This window comes from Syngnathoides biaculeatus, chromosome 5 (assembly GCF_019802595.1).
Source record: "Syngnathoides biaculeatus isolate LvHL_M chromosome 5, ASM1980259v1, whole genome shotgun sequence".
Taxonomy (NCBI): Eukaryota; Metazoa; Chordata; class Actinopteri; order Syngnathiformes; family Syngnathidae; genus Syngnathoides; species Syngnathoides biaculeatus.
The window spans coordinates 9543093-9565636 of record NC_084644.1 but is presented as its reverse complement, the minus strand read 5'-3'; the positions used below and the strand labels follow the sequence as shown (position 1 = coordinate 9565636).

The 22544-nt window shown below is 44.3% G+C and overlaps 1 protein-coding gene across 1 annotated transcript in view; it reads right to left on the bottom strand.

Annotated features, from left to right (window-relative positions):
* The window catches only part of LOC133500805 (raftlin-like), a 114646-nt gene that overhangs the window by 23650 nt on the left and 68452 nt on the right, over nucleotides 1-22544 (bottom strand). The window contains exons 6-7 of the mRNA XM_061819946.1: nucleotides 10237-10455; nucleotides 164-273 (exon numbers count right to left, since the gene is read on the bottom strand). Coding sequence (XP_061675930.1) covers nucleotides 164-273; nucleotides 10237-10455 — 329 coding nt within the window. The remainder of the gene's footprint in view (nucleotides 1-163; nucleotides 274-10236; nucleotides 10456-22544) is intronic.

Genomic DNA, 22544 nt, shown 5'->3' with positions numbered 1-22544 from the left:
TGGAACCTTGCGGAACAAGGAAAAGGGGAGGAGCTTAAGATTGCCATCGGAAAGCTCCATTGCCTTTCACAATCAAAAGCTTTCAATCAGTGTGCCGATTTGAGAATAACCAGCGCCCGAAGACGTATACAGTACGTCCTGTAGCTAAAATCGACACACTTACGTCAATGAGGGTCCACTGCTCCACGACGATGGCGTCGTAGGTCGCGTGGGCCTCCCCTTCGCTCGCTTCCTGGAACACGAAGACGCTTTCCACCGACTTGTGAAGCAAATCTGCAGAGGAGATGTAACAGCCATGAACAAACAACGAGCGTGACGGTTTTAGTACTCATTTTACAACCTTTGAGGGTCTTAGAAATGGGCTTGGAGGAAAAAGTACCGAGACATTGATACATATTAAAACTGCAACAGTAACTGCTCATCGTGGTCCTGCCGGTCCTTGTCCTGGCTCTGCCGGTCCCCGACACGGCACGCACCGGCAGGAATCAGTGAGTCGCACACCTGCGCCTCGTTCCTCGTATTTATCACAGATACTAATAGGACTCCTCGTACGGTCTGGCCGTTGCCAGATCGTTGCCTCACGCCTCGATCCCACATTCTCGTTGGTTCCGTACCTGATCTACCGTGTACCGACTCCTGCCTGCCCACTGACCTGCCTCTCACGCCTGACGACCTTGTTACTGCTGCTCCCGTGGACTGCCTGCCTTATCCCCGACGTTTCCCGAACTGCCTCTACATCTCCCGAGTCGTGCATTTGGGTCCAACCCCGTGTTCTGGTTGTGACACTGCTCTTTTTGTTCAACCTTTCACGGAGCACCTGTCACACCTCTTAAACTGCCATGATCTCTTCTAGTCCTAGTCAGCACTCGGCCAGCAGCATTCGGGACCAGTTCTTCATCTGCTTAGGCAGTTGCAGTTTAATTTAGAAAAAAAAAAATTTAACACACGACATCATGAGGCAGGCTGGACCACGGCCGAGAGGGGCGTGGCCACTGCCCTGCTCGGTGACACCAATCACCGCTGGTTCACATTGGGACTGTATTTAGATGGTGTATTTAAGTTGGAGTTTTTGTCACTGGCATTTGCCAGTTCGTTGCCCTGAGTTAGTGAGTTGTATTCACTGACAGTAGGTATCTCCGTCACTGAAAATAGTGTAGTGTTGAGCTATCCTCATCGCAGTGTTTCTCTGCCACCTCAGTTTTGTCTAGTCTTAGTTCCATAGTCAAGTCCTAGTTCATAGGTTGTCTGCTAGTCATCAGACCTCGCTGCATGTCTTTTGGATCCTGCCTAGCCTAGCGTTTTTGTACCTCTGCCTTCTCGTACTGCTTACACCGTCCATGACCTCGGCTTTGAATAAAACTACGCCTAACATCATGTCCTCGTCTTGGAGTCCCGCATTTGACAACGATGCGGGCAAAGCCAGCCTTGGCAGGCGCTGTAAAAGCGGGTAAATCGGTCACATGATCTCAAACATGCGCCAACACTGAAATGTTTCCTCCGCATGACACACCAGACAGATTGGCCTTCATGACCCCCATCCTCTCCCCCCTACACCCCCAGCGTCTCTTGTTATCCCTTTGACACACATGCGGTCGTCCTGGCCGCCCCTGAGTGCTTTCTCATTACTGCCTTGCCATTTCCACACTAATACAGTTTGCCGGAGCCCAGACGCAACACAAGACACTCCACATTTCATTACAAGACCCCAATAATAGTGTTGGGGGGGGGGGGGGGTCCCTGTGGCTGGAGCGACAGGAAGGAGGATAGAAAACCAGGCAGACAGCAGGGGGGGGGGGGGAATTCATATATTCTCCCCCAAAACCTAATTAGGGCCGGTGCACTCTCAATTGAAGATGTTTCAGACATCTGCCGGCTCGCTCAAATGCAGACATTGTTCACTCCAGACCCCTGAAGACCCTCCTTCCATACTATTCAACCTTCCAGAGATTCTTTTTTATCTGGGGGGGTGGGGGTCCTCTTCTTATTCTGGAATTGACTATTCTGGGTCATCCAATCAAACACACTGCACTGTGTCCTTCATGCACCCTACTTACATTTTGGTCAAGGTCCATCCTCCTCTGTGTGCTAAGGTTGCAGTTGTTTGAAGGTACATAATTACTGTAACATTTGAGCTCGTTTCTGTTAGGCCGTCCATGGCGTTTCTCATAATATGTTAGCATGAAGCTAGCTTATACGAAATTCAGATTCGTTATTCGTTATGTGTTAAAATATGCAAAATTGCATTCTCTTTTATTAAATGTGTCAGATTTACAAGAAACTTCCACTGGGAGTGACAAACAGCTTGAAGAAAGCAGTTTTATGGGAGAACTGCGAGGAAGGCTTTGTTTTCTCAAAGTGATGTTACTATAAATGTATATAAATACTAGTTTTACTAATTTTTTTCAACAGCAAGAGACACTGAAGAAAACAGGAGGTTTGAACGCATCCCTCACGATAAACAAGGGTGCACTGTCGTAATTTAATTATCCAATTGCGATTTGCAATATTGACGAGGTTTATCACCCACAACTTTCTCATTAACAATAGAACCAATGTTCCCTCTAAGCTGCGCATTTGCGCACTTGTCGCAATACTCCACGCAGAGGAAAACATATCCAGCGCAGTAAACGACAGCCTGGCGTGTTTTTTTTTTTCACACTGCCTCTCACAAAGAGCTGCCGCTGGGCCACACCAGGCCACACACTCTACTTCCTAGTTCACCTGACACCCCCCCCCCTCCAATTTAAAGGTACACTCATAATTACAAACACCGGGGTATGGGAATAATAGAAGAAAAAGTGGTGAAACTAGACAAGATTTTCTCATTTTTGAGTCAAAAAGGTCTGGTCTGAAGCCAAAGTAGAAAGTAAAGGATGAGATGGTGTATAATGCTAAAATTCCACCTCGGCGCAGCCTGATTGAGGATAAAAGAGCAGACGATACGTTGCCCAAAAAGCTAATTCTGTATTTTAAATATAGGAGGTAACATAACATTAACCTTTAAACTGTTTTGGAGCATCATTCAGCTTTCAACATGCATTGCGAAAGAAATTCTGCAAGCAATAATTCGGTTTTACAGCAAGAAAAACAGACGGGGATATCATTGTGGGGTAAAAAAAAAAAAAAAAATGAAACAAAGCTGGAAGCGACATTTCAAATTCATAGTTAATAGTTGGCTCGGTATGTATTTGTATTGTAAAGTGTTTTTTTGTTTGTTGAAAGTTAGCAAAAACAAAATTGTTCTTAAAAATATTCTGATGGGAATCTAATCTGAACCTTTTAATGAGCCATGTAACTTCAACGGGATGACACTGATTGAGCACAGGGCAGTGCAGTGCATTGCTCACAGCGGTCAAAGGGGGCGCTCACGGGCTTAGTGTGTTTGCTCAGACACGTCATAAATTAGAGGGAACATTGAATAGAACCCACCCAGCGCTACTCGTTTGCGCCTTTAGTAACTCTAAACTGCTACCGTACACCCCTCACCAAAGCTGTCTCTTTCACTGCGCCGCTGCACTGAAACGAAATGTCAGCGTCGAAGGCAACCTGCGACCGTGTTATCAAATTATCTGATTGCGATATGCTCTGCGAACCAAGGTGCATAACACAAGCGCATAAACGCGCGCCGCCGTTCCGCCTCTGATGCATTAATTTGCCGAGAAGGGCAGCCTGAAAAGCGTTAGAGATGTTCTGGATTTAGTTTAGCTGTGGTGGAGGTCTGCCCCCCCCCCCCGGAGTGACGCGTATTTACAGGGGAAAACCAGACTGCCGGGCGAATGCTGATGTCTGATGCCAGCGCAGTGGATGATGGGTGGGTAATCATCAATAAATGACCGCGTCAAATGAAAAATGCAAAAGACATCATTTTGTGCTCATTAGTGCGTGCGCATTAAGACGAGGAGACGGCGTGTGACCAGGTCATGTCTGCCCATTTCAAAATGGAGGCCAGTCGCGCCACTGACAGCTCATCTATATTTCACGTTGTGTGTGCGTGTGTGTCGGCAAGTGTGTGTGGATGGTAGGCAGGCTGGTAACCCCTGTTGCTGGGCAGATTTCACATGGCAGTCCACGACATGCATAATGAAGTCGGGGGCGGGGCTTTCGATAATAAATGGTGACACCCCCCCCCCCCAATACGGTCAATTGCTCTAGGTGCGTCGCGATGATGCAAAAGCACTACTTTTATCTAAATGAAGCGCCTCAACTCAATTCAACGATGTGGTACCAAAGGTCACAAGATGACAGTAAAGCATTATTTTTGTCTATGTGAAGCTCCTCAACTTACTTCAAAAAGCTCCTTGGTATCAGGATGCCACAAAGCACTACTTTTAGCCAGAGAATATTTCAAACGAGGATGGGGAGTGGGCAAAGAAAGTTAATCTCCCGTAAAACTTTGAAAAACATGGTACAAATGAAGCATCTCCAAGAGAGAGAAGACGAGACTTTTTTTTTTTTTTTCTTTAAACATTGAAGCCAACAGACTTTCTTGGCACCAAATGCCACTAGGTGGTGGGAAAGCAATATTTTTGTTGAACTAAAGTTACTCAACTCACTTCAATTTACTGTAATTCCTGACCTAGCTAGCGCTGCACTAGCGTTAAACTCTTTCTGTGTACCGAGGCTTATAACCAGGTGTGCCAACGCTACAACTGCGCTAACGCTAGTGCTGCGCTAACGCCAGCGCCGCATCACCACATAAATCGCAGGGTTGAAAGCGTGTGAAAAAAATCGTGGAAATTACGGTAGTTTCTAAGCATCAAGATATCAATCACCATATCGTGGAAAAGCACAAATTTCGTGTAAATGGAGCTCCTCAATTCACTTCAGTATGCCAAGATGCAACAGGTTGGCGGCATAGTAATACTTTGAAAAAAGGATAGGTTAAAAAAAAATGAATATGTGAACCACGAATACTGGGTACAGGGGTACACGATAAAGTTCTTGGCACGCTCTCTTTACTTGGTCTTTGCTGAGTCAACTATGGCAGATGTGTCCAACTTGTTTTCATTCTTTGGTGCCATCTTGTGCATCTAAGTGCCAAGGAACTACGTTGGAAGGAGTTGAGGAGCTTCATTTTGACAAAAGTAGACGAGAATTCTCACCTTATTCAAGAAAGTAGCTGTGAATTTTCATGATTACCACCAGATTTAACAATATATTTATTTTTGTATCTGATATTACTAACAATTTGACCGCCTGATAGCTAAAGAAGGTAGTAAAAAAACATTTTTTTTATTTCCCATCATGCAGAAAAGCAAAAGGTGGAGAAGCAACAGTAACGTTTGTGGGTGGAGACTAATCCTTTGTTAGTTCTACGCCGTTTGTGCTGTGCAACAAAGGGATTGGCTCAGTGCCGGTTCCCTTATCACTCCAGAAACGTCTTTTTTTTTTTTAGATGTTTGTGACGAGTCTGTATAAATCTGGATGCTGGGACCACCTAAATTCTATTTGAGCATCGAAAAAATAGAGATGCAGCAAAGAGGAGACCATCGTAGCACAATCAGTCGGAGGCAACTGCAGAAACCCTGCGGCATTGTTGAGCGCGTCAGTCAAAGTAATCGCGACCTTGGCCGTGGGGTCAAGAGGTCAATTTTATTCAAGAGGAGACTGAGGGCAGTAAGAAAGGACAGCTGCAGCTAAGTGGAGACACTGGAGTCGAACGCTGGGGTGTCCATTTGCAAATTTTTCTTCCACCAAGTTTTCTTGCACATGAAAAACATGAATTCAATTTTAATGTCAATTTAATTTTTATATGGTAATTTAATGTTAAATACATTTCAACATGAAAACATTTAATTTTAATACATTGAGTAATCTATTATGAGTTTAATGTCAATACACTGATTGGATTTAATACAAATATTCAATTTCTTTTTTTAAAATGATTAAATTACCTTACAATGATTATTTTATTTTAATGTATGTTTGATTCTTGATTAATTTGAATATAATTCTAATGTTAATTGAATCTGAATTTCATACACTAATCCATCCATCCATCCATCCATTTTATTTGCCGCTTATCCTCACGAGGGTCACGGAGAGTGCTGGAGCCTATGCCAGCTGTCAACAGCCAGGAGGCGGGGTACACCTGAACGGGTCACCAGCCAATCGCAGGGCACCTGGAGAGAAACAACCAATCGCACTGACAATCACACCATGGGGCGATTTAGAGTATCCAATTACTGTTGCAGGTTTTTGGGATGTGGGAGGAAACTGGAGTGCCCGGAGAAAACCCACGCAGGCACGGGAAGAGCATGGAAACTCTACACAGGCGGGTCGGGGATTGAACCCGGGACCTCAGAACTGTGAGGCCGTTTTACCAGCTGATTCACTGTGCCGCATATATATATACATAAAATAGATTTGAACTTAAAACATTTAATTTTAATACAGTGAGTAATCTATTATTAGTTTAATGTTAATACACTGATTGGATTAAATACAAATATTCAATTTCAGTTTTAAAATAATTACAGTAATAATTTTATTTTAATGTATGTTTGATTGTTGATTAATTTGAGTCCATGTATAAATATGAATATAATTATGTTAATTTAATCTAAATTTCCTACATTAATCCAATTTAAATAAAAAAATAATTTAATCTCAATTAAAAATTTCAGTTTTACTCCAATAATAAAATTCACATTACATCACTTGAAATTGTAATTCATGCAATAAATCAAAAATTTAATCCATTTAATTTTAAGAACAGGCTCTGGAGATTTCTACAATACGCGGTCATGTATTACCTTTCTTTCTCTGATGTATATCATTCCTGTATTTTGTTGAAGGACTTGAACGTCTCGCTAAACTTATGTATGAGGGGGGGGGGGGGGGAAGACTGCATGCGTGACTTCAGTGCCAGCATGTCTGTCATCTTTGCCCAAATTTAGAACGTGTGGCGGGCCGAGTGTGGCGCATGGCGAATGGCGGGTGGGGGGGGGGGGGGGTAAGAAAGAAGGAACGAAAGAAAGGCTGTAAATCCTCACAGCGGCTCTAGAGAGAGATTAAGCTATTCGGATAACAAAAGGCACAGTCCCGCTTGGCACTTCTTGCTGTCACTTCCTCAGGAAACACAACCCTCCAGAGGGTTTGTGTGCATGTGTGTGTGTGTGCGTGCATATTAATGTTTAATGCATTTGGCAAATTCAATGTTTTAAATGCAACACGTAAACACACGGAAGACAATTGAGCACAAACGCCCGTACGCGCACAAAGACAGTTCACATTCACAACACACTCCCAAAAAAAATGAAAATGAAACAAACACACACACAAAGCACAGGCACACACTTAAACACAACATATAGACGCACACACAAATATAAACACATTTGAACAACACACACGCACGTCCATATACATAGAGTACATACAAACGAATGCAAACACACACAAACCCACTCACGTACAGTACATACTGTACACAAAGACATATACACACATTAAAGCACTCAGGGAAATGCAAAATCATACACATTAACACATGAAAAAACACACACAACCCTCCCTACGTAAATACACACATTAACACACAAAATCATGACTGTGCATGCACACATAAAAAACAAAAAAAACCAAAAACAAATAACAGTGCGCATGGGTATGCAAACAATGCCCCTAATGCACTCTCTCGTGCCACGTCACCATGACAACGCGCGTATTAGAGCAGAGGGACGTGCGCTGACGCTCCGATGCGGCGCACTCGCTCCCGTGGGTCTCTGGAACAAACCGGATCAGGGAACATGACACCGATGTTTGTTGGGTAAAAGTAGGTCAACAAATGTTTTATCGTGGTGGAGAGTTCCAAAAAACACCCGCAATAGGTAACGTCTGCAAAGTAGTGATCACATATCATTTATATTATTATTCATTATTATTATTATTACCACTAGTACTAATATACCTATTTTAAAGCTGTATGAACTACCCCGGACTGTTATTAATCTTCCTCACACTCCCGTAATTTCCGGCCTATAAACCGCGACTTTTTTCACACGCTTTCAACCCTGCGGTTTATGCGGTGATGCGGCAAATTTGTGCATTTTTTTTAAATGGCTGCAAGGGGGCACTCGTGTGGAAAAGGTAAGAGTGAGACCGGTGGAATATATGTGCCGAGGAAGTGACTTTTACCGGTTCCTGTAACCCTGTTAGCGCTGCGCTAGCGTCATACTGCCGTGTTTTAGTGATTTTTACCCCGTATGTTTTTTAGCGCGGCGTTAGCGTGTGGGCGCTAGGGTTAATCTCTCTGTGTACCGTCTTTGTAAATATCTCTTGTTTCAAACTAGGCACATGTGGCTATTACACAGCTGCGGCGTATGTACAGTATGTACTAAATCAGGGGTGTCGAACTCATTTTTGTCACAGGCCACTTTGTAGTTAGTTACCGTTATAATGTGAAACCATGAAAATCTTCCGCCTCATCATATTTACAGATGAAATTTATGAGCCAGTTTTGTAATCACAAATCAAGGGTAATGGGTTTTTGAAGTATTGTTGTTTGGGCACAGAATATTGCTTGCAATATCTCAATGTTATTTCTGATATGACGATTTGAAACTTTAGTACATATTTTTTTACAAATTATGCAAGTTGAGTCTCATAATTCTGGTTCACCGGCCACATAAAATCATGCGGCGGGCCAGATTTGGCCCCCGGGCCTTGAGTTTGACACCTGTGTACTAAATGGTATTTCGTTTACAAATGTACTGGGTGAGGCTTATAACCAGGTGACCTCTGTAGGCCGGGAATTACGGGAATCTCGACCATACTCTTAGAAATAAAACTTAATATCCACTTTTAAAACTCAAACACACAGTAATACACTATGATTTGATTCCTTGGAATTTATGAATTTTAACGTCTTTCCACACGTTTCCTTGGAAGTACAGATGGATAATGTTTTGTCTTTTTGATTTAGTAAATTCAAGCAATCTTGTCGCAAAGCCACACCCTGGAAATCCAGACTCTCCAATCACCACGCAGAAGCCAGGGAAAGTCCCCCCCCCCCCAAAAAAAAAAAAAATTATCCCCCAACACCAGTTTGACTGATCGAGAATAAATTGGGTGAACGGGTCTATCTTAATAGGATGCATGGAAAAGTCTCGAGGACCCGTGCCTGAAATTGAACAGGAAGTCAGTCGTTTTGGGCCAATCCCGAGACTCACAGTTTGATGAACTGCTAAATTCAACCAAATGCACTGCAATGCGGAGCAGGTAGCCAAGCTTTTGTTACTTATGATGGGTCTCAAACATATGGCCCGTGGCTCAGAACCAGCTCATCGGGGGGCGATGGATACAAAGTACATTTTGTTGTTCATGTTGTCCACTGGAGGGTGCAACGACATTATTGAAATGTCATTGATGCACAAGTGAAGGCCAAACAATGCCAAGTTTCATCCATCCATTTTCTTTGCCGCTTATCCTCACAAGGGTCACGGGGAGTGCTGGAGCCTATCCCAGCTATCAACGGGCAGGAGGCGGGGTACACCCTGAACTGGTTGCCAGTCAATCGCAGGGCACATAGAAACAAACAGTCAAACTCACAATCACACCTCGGGGCAATTTGAAGTCTCCAATTAGTGTTGCATATTTTTGGCATGTGGGAGGAAACCGGAGCGCCCGGAGGAAACCCACGCAGGCACGGGGAGAACATGCAAACTCCACACAGGCGGGGCCTTGATTCAACCCGGGACCACAGAACTGTGAGGCCAACATTAATTGGACACTCTAAATTGACCCTAGGTGTGATTGTGAGTGCGACTGTTGTCCGTTTCCATGTGCCCTGCGATTGGCTGGCAACCAGTTGAGGGTGTACCCCGCCTCCAGCCCGTTGACAGCTGAGATAGGCTCCAGCACTCTTCATGACCTTGTGAGGATAAGTAGCAAAGAAAATGGATGGATGATTGAAGAATCTAATTTTCCCATAGGTATAAGTGCGAATGATTGCTTGTTTATATGTGCCCTGCGATTGGCTGGTGACCAGTTCAGGGTCGGCCTCTTGTTGGAAAATAGCTGAGATAGGCTGCAGGTCGCCCGTGACCCAAGTGAGGATAAGCAGTACGGAAAATGGATGGATGGAAGAAAAAGTTGACGAGCCCAAAATGTTACAAGAAGTCAGCCATTTTGCTTTAAGACCGCCATTTCAGTCAAATTCCAGGGCTTGTAATTTGATCAACTCCGACTAAATCAAACGGGTGGCGGCAAGAAAACCCCAAGAACATTCTTTACCGTGAAGGCTTCCCAGGTGGAAGTGTCCGTCGACCAGCGAGGCGCCGTTGTTAAAGTGCTGCGTCATGTGATCCAGCCAGTTGGCCTCCACCTCCCGGATGTCGTCGCCGCCGGCGTTACCGCTAGCGTGCACCCGCAGCGGTACCTTGACCGTGTAGTACTTCACCGTGCTGCCCTCGCGCACTGCCGGGTGGTTGTACAAAGCCAGAAGTTCAGCACCTGTGGGGAGGAAAGATGGTTTCAGATCATAGCATAAGTTGCTACTGTTCAACAGTCTTTTGAGTACTGTCACACATGGTTATTACATCCAGAAAGGAGTTTACCAAAGCAGTTTCACATATATTCATATTCATATTTATATTTTGATTGATTTTTGGATGGTACTGAGGCATAGTGAGCTCCCACATAGACCATATTGGGTAAGAAACAGGAAGTCGAACTAGCAGACTATCTTGTAAGCAAACACAGTAGATCCCAGCGTCTTGATAGCAGACGTCACAGCTAATCAACATTTTAAATCGCCTCAAAATTCAGTTTCATAAACACAAATAATTTTGCGCATTCCTAAAAAATGCTTTTAAACTCGTGTTTTGCATTTTTCTTCCCTTACTGTACTGAACAATATTTTTAAAACAAAGGTGCAGAGCCAACCATGACTTCCAGCACAGAAGCCTTCATTTGTTGGTCCATTAAAACTTCTTCTTCTTTTCCTTTCGGCTTGTCCCGTTTTTCCATCTAAGCCCGTCTCGTGCATCTTGCTCTCGAACACCCAACTGCCCTCATGTCTTCCCTCACCACATCCATCAACCTTCTCTTTGGTCTTCCTCTCGCTCTTTTGCCTGGCAGCTCCATCCTCAGCACCCTTCTACCAATTTACTCACTCTCGCCTCTGAACACATCCAAACCATCGAAGTCTGCTCTCTCGGACCTTGTCTCCAAAACATCCTATTTTAGCCGTCCCTCTAATGAGCTCATTTCTAATCCTATCCAACCTGAGAACCTCAACGTCTTCATTTCTGCCACCATCAGTTCTGCTTCCTGTTGTCTCTTCAGTGCCACCGTCTCTAATCCGTACATCATGGCCGGCCTCACCGCTGTTTTGTAAACTTTTCCCTTCATCCTGGCAGACACTCTTCTGTCACATAACACACCAGACACCTTCCGCCAACTGTTTCACCACACTTGGACCCGTTTCTTCACTTCCTTTACCACACTCACTATTGCTCTGTATTGTTGACCCCAAGTATTTGAAGTCGTCCACCCTCGCCATCTCTTCTCCGTGGAGTTTCACTCTTCCCCCTCCACATATATTCTGTTTTACTTCGGCTAATCTTCAGTCCTCTCCTTTCCAGTGCGTACCTCCATCTTTCTAAGTGTTCCCTCACCTGCTCCCTGCTTTCACTGCATATCACAATATCATCTGCGAACATCATGGTCCAAGGGGATTCCAGTCTAACCTCATTTGTCACCCTATCCAATACTACCGCAAACAGGAAGGGGCTCAGCGCGGATCCCTGATGCAGTCTCACCTCCACCTTAAATTCTTCTGACACACCTCCGGCACTGTTCTGCTGCTCTCATACATGTCCTGTACTATGCTAACATATTTCTCCGCCACACCGGTCTTACGCATGTAGTACCGCAGTTCCTCTCTTGGTGCTCTGTCATAGGCTTTCTCTAGGTCTTAGTTCAGCTCCGTTAAATATTAGAATCCAGACGCGTTTTGATTTTAGCTATTAAGGCTAGGCTAATTTAGGCCGAGCAGCTTCAACGCGAACGATAGGGCTCCAATTTGGGTACTAAGATTGCACCAATGCTGGTTTTAGTCGTCTCTAGGAGCGTCTCACGTCGAGTATTCACACCGTTCGGTCCAAATTCATTCTTGGTTCATGAATACAGAGTAAGGAGTTCAAAAGCAAATATTTAGACTTTTTCGTTTTGCATTTTTCTTCCCTTACTGTACAGAAGCATGCCCTTAAAACCCAAGGTACTGCCGGTACCAAACCGGGCTCACCACTCACAGTCACTTGGGTCATTAAAACAAAGTAAGAACTTTTGAGAAGTAATCATTTCTGCTTGTATTTGGCGTTTTTGTTCCCTCACTTGATCAAAACCGCGACCTTTAAACCAACATTGATTTCCAAGCTCAAGTCACCCGGTTGATTAAAATTTCAAAAGAAAGTTTTAAGATCGTGTTTTGCATGCCACCCCCATTCAACTCCCACCCCCCCCTTACCTGTCCCCGACCCGTGCCCTTTAACCAAGGTGTGCACCCAACCCTGATTTGCGGCATACTGCTCGACTACAAAGTCACTCGGTTCATTAAAAGAAAGTCAGAACTTTTGGCGTGCTGCGACTCCGCTCCGTCTGTTCTGCGCCATTAGCATACGCCGCGCTCGCCGGAAACGGCATGTGCTGAGCCGCAAAAATCCGATCTCAACTTTGCCGCTTGTCTTCTGTCCGAGCCAAGACGTGCTGCGAATTAAAAGCAACTCGGAATTTCCTGCGATTGTTTTTATTTTATTTTTTTTTTCCAGGAATGCGGCAAGTTAAGAGGGAGCGTTTACACTGTAAGTTAATTTGCGGGCAGACTGAGTGAATAATGCATTAAAGGCTCGGCTGCCGGCTCGCTGTTTACATCAAGGGGAAGTGTATACATAATGCAGACGCCCTCGGGAGGGAGAAGAAGAAAAAAAAGAGCGCACGTGTCCCCGTATCAAAGACGAGTAAAGTTTTTTATTTTTTTCCCAAGTGGAAATATTTTTTGCACTGCTTGCGCTCACAAAATAAAATAAAAATGATAATTAAAAAAAATGACAGAAGCCGTGAAGCCGAGCGGATTGCGGATTGCGGATGGCGGATGAATTGAGCGGCTACTGAGTGCACCTCAGTCGCAGTCAACCAGACTGATGAGCAGAATGTGAGACGACCGCAGACCTGCCCCGCAACACACGTGCACACGCGACCACTAACGCCCGCCGAAACGCAAACGTGCACACCGGAACACTTACATTTCCGAACATTCACACAATCAGCAATGAGCACACACGCAGCACGTGCACGAAAATACAAACTAACAAATATAATACAGCCTTGCCCATTCACCATGTGGTGGCGTGCATGCCGTCTATGTAACCGGCGTGTTTGGTTGTAGTTTCTTGAAAGAGTCAGTCATAAATTTTTTTTTACAGATTTTTGAAATTAGAGTACACATCAGGTGTGTCGTAAAACAAGGCACCCATCCGGTTTGGAGAAATTTAAAGACGCTTATTAAAGTGCCACTGTCATGAAATGCATGGTTTTTAGTATGTTATTGATGGAAAAAAAAAAGCCGGAATGGACCCATCCGTTTTTTCACCACACAACAAGATTTTGACAGACATGGCTTTTTGTAACTCCCGTCATGAAAATCCTCTCGAGGGATTTGTTTTTGACAAGAAGCAGGAAGTGACGTCGGTAGCAGACGCACACTCAAGCAGTCTCGTATGTTTCTACTAGTTTTACCTCCTGGAAGGTACCTCGTTGTTCCTTCGTGTTAGCCAAAATGCCGGCTCGTTGTATTTCTGGATATTGTTCGAACACTCAGGGCTGGCTCATACATACTGCATGGGAGTCTGTTGTTAGTTCGAAGTGATCCGCATATCATCTAAATATGGCTCAAAACGATAGGGTACTATTGCCCTGGTCACTTCACTCGTTTGTGAGATGTTCTGGCTTATATATCCCGTCTTGGAGTCTGTTGTTAGTTAGAAGTGATCCGCATATCATCCAAATATGGTTCGAAACGATCGGGTAATATTGCCCCGGTCACTTCACTCGATTGATTGTGAGATGTTCTCTTCTTTAAAAAAAACTTCCGCGTCGCATAGTAGGTGGCACAGCGTGTTTTTAATGCCGAATGTCCTGGTGTGACATCATGGACAGATGTTGCAGGCAATATGGCCACCACTTGGATGTCGAATCAGACTTCCGCAACTTTGCGCATGGATGACGCGCTCTTGCTCATATTTATTTTTTCGTATCGACATTGAAGTGAATAATGTCATATTTTTCATTACAATATCTACTTTAGAATGTTTATAGGCGTGACACTTGACCTTTACGTGCGCCCTATGGTCGTGAAAATATAAGCGAATAAGCGTTTTAAAACTGCACCAATTATTCGCAGATTTTGGGGATTCGCGGGGGGAGGAAGAACGTAACCCCCGCCAATAATGAGGGAACACGGTATGCACTCGAACGAGCGCACACTTGAACATATAAAAACAAACAAAACACAAACATACACAATATAAAGGTGAACACACTTAAATGAGCATAAGACACACCAACGCTTAACTACAAACACACACCGCACATTAACACAAATACACACTGAATGCAGCACACACATGAACACAAACATGCAAACAAACTGAAGCACAAACTCATACAGACGTACACAACAAACACACTCGCACACTTGGATTTGGTAGCATGGGAGTCAGGGCTCGGTTCTGGTGTCAGCGCATCGACAAAAAAAATAAAAAAATAAAAAAATGAATCATTCATGAGGACTTCCTGTCAGGCCGGTTTTTACTGACGTGGCGGCCGGGCGCCAAACTACCCTCCCCCGAAATGTTGACATTTCGTCCAGTCACTGCCGAATTCTCACGAGGCCACGAGCGCAACATTGGAAACCGAGCCGGCCAACGTTGGCGCCAAATGACACCCGCACATACGCACCCGTCTTCGAAGCGCCACGTAAACTGGGTCCCGCGGCTGATAATAATCACTAATACCAAATGTCATAACACCGACTGCGAGGAAATTGCTCCCAGTTATCGATAACCATCTTGCAAAGTAGAAATATAACCACATAATCAACCACATTTGAACAACTCCACTGCATTCCCGGCAAAGTAGTTATTCATGATAACTAGAAAGAGGAATCATAAAAATAAACAAAATGAGTAGAAATAATCAACTGAGTCCGGAGTGCTGTAATAACCCAGTAACAACAATCCATCCATGATGGCACATAATTATCTACGACAGCCTCAACAGCAAACAGCGTCAATCTTTTAGTAAGGCCTCGGAATTCAGATGATAAAGACAAATAAGTTTTCTTTGTCGAGTGTGTGTGTGTGTGTTGTGTGTGTGTGTGTGTGTGTGTGTGTGTGTGAGACCTTCCTCTGAGGACGCAGTGTGTTTCTTTGGCTTTCAGGGCCAAAAAAAACGAGATGTGTGATTTGTGTTTGCGTCGTGCAGCAAAGCGCTAAAATGGTCATTACGGTCGGTTACGGATCACCAAATTAGTCATTTACTGCCAGGTGTTTTGGAAGCAGTTCTCCAAATTGCCATCCCTTTTTGAGCATTTTGACTCAACTTTCTAGATCCGCAGAATATTCTGATGTTCTGTAACAATATAAGCACCCAAAACTATGGAAGTAAATACCTGCCACCAGGATTTGAATTTGAAACGCCACGGAAAACAGGATTTGAATTTGAAATGTCAAATTATCACATTTTCAAGAGTTTTATTTCAGTGTCACTTTTCAATGTTAACAATTCAACTGGCTACAATTCGCTGTCTGAAATTCACCGTCTGTGCCAGCGGGCAGGGTTACTTCAGGTCAGAACCGAACAGCCAGCCAATCCAGTGACGCTTTCTGACTATGTGATGTCACCTGACTAAGGAAGTGAAACTGTGATTGGCTGGGTGTTCAGTTCTGGCCTGAAGTAACCCTGCCCGCTGGCACAGACGGTGAATTTTAGACAGCGAATTGTTGCGGTTTATGCGGTGATGCGGCTAATTTGTGCATTTTTTTCTAACGGCCGCAAAGAGGGCACTTGAGGTGAAAAGGTAAAAATGAGACCGGTGGAATATATGTGCCGAGGAAGTGATTTTTACAGGCCGTGTTAGCGCTGCACTAGTGTTAACTCTTTGCTAGCGTAACCCAGCGGTTTATACGGTGATGCGGCTAATTTGTCCATTTTTTTCTAACGGCTGCAAGGGGGGGGGCACCCGAGGGGAAAAGAATGAGACCGGTGGAATGTATGCACCGAGGAAGTGACTTTTACCGGCCCTGTTAGCGCTGCGCTGGTGTTAACTTGGTGCTAGCTTGGTGCTGCTGTGTTACTGGCGTGTCTCGGGGATATTTACCAGTGTGACGGTCTGAGCGCTGAAAGGTCTTCTACAGGTTAATGTGCATGCGCGGAGAATTTTTTTGAATTTTTCTATATTTTCTACATCCGTGCCAGTCTGAAACTTCCCCATCCATACTTCTTCTGCATTCATTTTCGCTCCGCTTCCACGTGTTTATTTTCGCTCCACGTGCATTTTGTTATGGACGTCTCAGGATTGTTCGGGTGTGAGTTCGGGTGATATGAGACTTACTTTCACTATCCCAAATGTGCCTCAATGACCGAGCCCGAGCAATCCTCTGTTGATTCTTGTTCAATGCTGGAACGTGCTTTCCAGTTGATAAGTAACAAACAATATGTTCGCATTTGTTTCTGTATTCTTTCATTCGCTGTGTTCGGCTTTGTGAGACGTCCGTAGCGAAATGCACGCGGAGCGAAAATGAAGACGCGGAAGGAAGCATGGATGGAGACGTTTCAGACTGGGACAGATGTAGAAAAAGTAGAAAAATTCAAAAAATTCTTCTTCATGCACATCAGAAGACCTTTCAGCACTGGGAGCGCTCCGACCGTCACACTGGTAAATATCGCCGAGACACGCCAGTAACACAGCAGCACCACGCTAGCACAGAGTTAACACCAGCGCAGCGCTAACAGGGCCGGTAAAAGTCACTTCCTCGGCACATATATTCCACCGGTCTCATTCTTACCTTTTCACCTCGACCATTTGGAAAAAAATGCACAAATTAGCCGGATCGCCGCATAAACCGCAGGGTTGAAAGAGTGTGAAAAAAGCCGCGGCTTGCAGGCCGGAAATTACGGTACTCTTAGTGGCAAAAGTAGTCATTGCATACTGTGTGCCTAGAAGAGCATGTCAAAAGGTAGCCGGGCTAGAAGCTTTGGCGTTATTTTACTATGCTATAGATGAGAAGAGAAATAGAGTGAGAGATTTTGGATTCAGCTAAGAGATGTGCTTCACGCATCCCAGGCAGAGAGAGTCGTGATTGGTGTAGATTTTATTGGACATGTTGGTGAAGGCACCTGGTATGATGAATGTCCTGGAAGAAAGTTTTCGCAACAGTCTTTCTCATCATGAATATTGGCATCAAAGTCACTGTTCTGGTTGCTATTTTTTGCTGGCACAGATGTAGAAAAAGTAGAAAAATTAAAAAAATTCTAGGTGCATGGGCATTAATCCCAAGGGGACTTTTCAGCACGGGGGAGCGCTAAGACGTCACGCAGGTAAATTTCATTTTAACCTGCCCCTGTTAGCTTTAGCGTTGGCGCTAGTGCGGCGTTAGCGCCAGTGCGGCCTTAGCACTAATTCTAATGTCGCGCTAGCACTAGCGTTAAACTCTTTCTGTGTACCGTGTTTCTTTGTAAATACCTTGTGTTTGAATGTGGGTTCCAATGTGAGCACTTGCGGCTTTTACACAGCTGTGGCGTACTTATGTAGCAAATGGTATTTCCTTTACAAATGTACTCGCTGAGGCTTGCAACCAGGTGCGCTCTGTAGGCCGGGAATTACGGTATGTCTGGTAATTGTATTCTTCCACAATAGAAACAAACACAAAGACTAGAAAGAATCCACAGTCAGACAAGTCCATGGCATACAAGGACCGGGATGAGGCTAAAGACAGCGATTTAAGGTATTAACGTTACATTTGTCGAATCTGAGCAAGAGAGCTCTTCTGGGACAGATCAATGCCAGCCTTCAAAGCTTTCCCGTTCACATCTCCTCCTCTCTCTTGGCGTGCCAAGGCTGGCCGTCATGTTCGGGATTAGCGCTGACAAGCCAGCAGAACCTCGGGGCGTTAAAGCGAGGGAACACGGGAACATGGGAGCTTGGCACGGGGCCTCCTCTTCACATGCCGTCTGGGCCACTGCGAACCGAGAAAGATGGAAGCCGAAGGGGGTGCGGGACTCGGGAAGGATCTTGTGGAGAGGCCCAGATGGAGACACTGTCATGCCATACAAGTCACGCATGCTGTATATTTATCTGTAATATTATAGGGACAGTATACGTGATCTGTGCTATCTAGAGTGCATCTTGAAGTGAAGAAGTGGGTGTTTCCATCTGTTCCTGCTTGTACGTGGTGTTACTCGATCCACGGGAGGCATAATTCACGCGAAGCCTGCGAGGAACCCGACGTAACAGTTGCAGATGATTTCACAGACGTGGTCGTGCCAAATGGGATTCTTTTTAAGATCTTTTTTTTTTTTTTTTTTTTTTTTTAAGTGAAATGATTGTTTTTGCAAAGGAGGATTTACAGCCCGGGGCAGAGTGTTGTTGTGTAATGTTGAGGCAATAGCGGGAAACCATCCCACTGTGGTTGTTTACTTTAACAACCAAGAGACAAGTTCAGGGCCCGTAATCTGTGACGTCCTCGGGCCCACTTGACGTAATGTCCGGTGTGTTTGACTAGTGCGTGTGCTCTGATGTGTACAGAACTTCGGTAGACATCTTCTCCCATCACAGATCTTTGAGACGTGGACTACGACATGATTAAAGGGGAAATACAGTGCTTTGCATTAACAGTGTATCCAATAGGTCACGTAATATGTACAATATATTGACAATAAGATGTTAAATCATCTCTCATTTATTAGTACTTTGAGAAGATTTTTGCCGACAATTACGAATTTTCAGGGGCGCTTGGGGGCCATTTTTGCGAGTCACATGATGTACGTGTGCGTATGTCATGTGTACTGTGCTGTTCTAAACACTCGATTACATGGGACACCATTTATGCCAAGCGCTGATTTTTCTCGGATTTATCCTCATCAGTTGAAGAATTTGCAGTATCGGTTGATCGGGAAGACGGAGGAATACTTTTATACAGATTTGAACCTGTGGCTGGAATTAATGTTGAATATTCGGATGGTTCTTCGGGCGGAATGACGCAGAGTCTAAATACTCAGAGGCCTATGAAGGACATAAGTGCGTAAACAAAGGCCCCCGGGAGCTCCGGGCCAGCAGCCGCAGATGGTTCTTTGGACGGGAATGACGCGGAGTTTGACGAGCGAGCTCCGGCGGCGGGCCGTGAGCTGAGCTTCCAGTTGGCGGAGGCCGTCAGTCAAGCTTCGGTGGCGGGGGAGGACTTTAGCCTAGCTTTGCCGTCGGGGGCAAACGGCCTCCACCGCCTGGAAGCTTGGCTCGTGGCGCGCCGACGGAGCTCGCTCGTCAGTATTCGCGTCATTCCTGTCCGAAGAACCATCCATGCCTTTCGGCCCAGAGCTCTGGGGGGCCTTTGTTCACACACTTATGTCCCGCGCGTAGGCCTCCGAGTAATCAGAATCTGCGTCATTCCGCCCAAAGAACCATCTGAATATTCAACATTAATTACAGCCACAGGTTCAAATCTGTATGGAAGTATTCCTCAGTCTTCCCGATCAACCGATACTGCTATTTCTTCATCAGATGAGGATAAATCCGAAAAATCAGCGCTGGGCATAAATGGTGTCCCATGTAATCGAGCCTTTGTTGCGGTACTGTACACGTCACATCAGCGCACGTAGGTCATGTGACTCGCGAAAATGGCAGCGCCCCTGAAAATTCAGAACTGTCAATAAAAATCATCTCAAAACACGATTAAATGAGAGAGGATTTAACATCACATTGTCAAAATAGGGTACATATTACATGACCTATTGGACACACTGTTCATGCAAAGCACTGGATTTCCCCTTTAAAGATGTAGCAGTTCAATACAACGACTGTAAATGTGATCATTGCTTGTCAGTAATCCCTGATAACCAACACCAAGCACACCATCAAAAATAAAAAATGCATACAAGTGTCTGATGATTAAAAGGATGACTTATTTTGTCAGTTATTCACGATGACCACTACGAGATCTAAACAGAGTAAGTAATAATAATTCAGAGTCAACGTTCCGAGCGATGATTCAGGCAGCTTTGTCCTTTTCACGGTTGGACATTTTGACCTTTCATTATCTTAATTACGGCTTGTTCGTGCTTTATGTGACGTCCTTATCACAATTGTTTGGATTTTTCGAGCGGGGGATAAAAATGTCTGGTGTGTCTTTCGGGGTCTACAAGCTGCGCACAGGCTGCAATGATGACCTTTGCGGACTCTCCACGGGCCAATTAGTTTAGGGGTTGGGGGCGCGGTGTCACTTGGAGACGCACTGAACAACACAAACGCCTTTCTTGACTTCCTCCTCCATTTACACGTAAACCCTTTTCACACTGACATGATGGCAGGCGATCTTTAAAAAAAAAAAAAAATTATACATGCAACCAACAAAAGCATGAAAAAGGTGACCCAAAAAATTATTGTGGAGGGTGAGGGGGTACCCCCCAGGCCACTCCAGAGAACTTCAATCTGGAAGATTATACAATCTAAATCAGGGCTCAGCAACCTTTTTGAGGCTGAGGGGTACGTGACCTGTTTGCGGCAAATTTCAGACTCCGTTCATTACACGGACATCAAATATTTTTGTTTTAATTTTATTTTAGTAAATGACATTACAGGTATTTTAAAATTTTAATTCACGTAATCAAGTCAGATTCGGAATTTAAAGCACAAATAATCGTAACAATTTGTGGCCCATGGTATTTTTAGAACATACCTCGCGAGCGCCTTTTATGGTCCTCGCGGGCTACCATTCGCCCGCGGGCACCGCGTTGGTGACCCCTGATCGAAATAAACAAATTTTCTTCCCACAGAAAACCATTTACACCGCTCATGTAGATGTACAAATATCAGACTATAATTAAATTTGCCTCATTTATTTGCTTTTGTTTTTGCTTGTTTTGACCTCCAACTTGAGCCAGGTCCATCTCTACCTGCACCCGATGCCTGCTTAAAACTGTGCCATAAGAATAGCGTCCTCCTCTTTATGTGCACTCATTCTAGAAAAGAATTGAGTAAAATTATTGTCTGTTTCTCCAAGGCCACGACCTGCAGCACCTCATTGCAAAAATTAAAAAACGCCAGTGCAATAAATACGACACGGCCTGATGTGATGAGGAAAAATGTCGCTTAAACCGAAGAGTAGCAATATAGGACATCTGCTCCAGAGGTGGGTAGAGTAGCCAAATATTGTACTCTAGTAAGAGTATCGTTACTTAACAATAATGTCATGTCATTATCCAAGCCGCGTATCCTCACGAGGGTCGCGGGAAAGCTGGAGCCTGTCCCAGCTGGCTTCGGGCAAAAGCCAGACTACACCCTGAACTGGTCACCAGTCAGTCACAGGGCAGATATCGACACCATCACTGAGCGGGAATTGATCCCACGGTGCCCGCATCAAAGGCAGCTGTGTGTACCACTACACCATCGGTGACCTAACATTAATGTGACTCAAGTAAAAATAAAAAGAAGTCCTCCCAAAAAGTACACTGTGAAATAATTACTCTAGTAATGATTTATCTCAAGTAGACTTGACTACTGTAATGGTCTTCTGACTGGACTCCCCGAAAAGAGTATTAAACAGCTGCAGCTCATTCAGAATGCTGACCAAAACAAAGCGGTCAGAGCATATAACTCCAATCCTAAAGTCCTTGCACCGGCTTCCAGTCAGCTTGAGAACAGATTTTAAATTTCTCCTACTGGTCTATAAATCACGAAATGATTTAGATCCTGAATACATGAAAGAAATGCTGACGGAATGCAAACCCAATAGACCTCTGAGATCGACTGACTGAGGTCAAATAGCGGAGCGCAGAGTCCAAAGCAAACACGGTGAAGCAGCATTTAGCTCTTATGCTGCACACAAATGGAAGAAGTTGCCAACAGAGGTGAGGTCAGCCCCGAGTGGGAATGTTTTTAAATCCAGGTTGAAAACTCTTCTTTTTTTCTCATGCTTTTTAGAATATATCCACTTTTTGATCGTATTACTTGCACTGTATGCGGTTTAAATTGTCTTTTTTTAATATTTTGTCATTTTTATTGTTTTCATCCCCTTTTAAACATTTTATCTCTTTGTTTTCAAATGCCTTTAATCGTGTAACGCACATTGAGTTACCTCGTGTATGAAATGCGCTATACAAATAAGTTAGCTTTGCTTTGCTTTAATACTGACTAAATTGCACAAAGAATAATAAATAATGAACAAATAACTGAAAATATTTGAAAATTACTGTGCGTTTTTTTTTTTGTCAAGTTATACATGATCTGAAATATCAACGTTTTGGCAGACAGTGCCAGACGAATACTA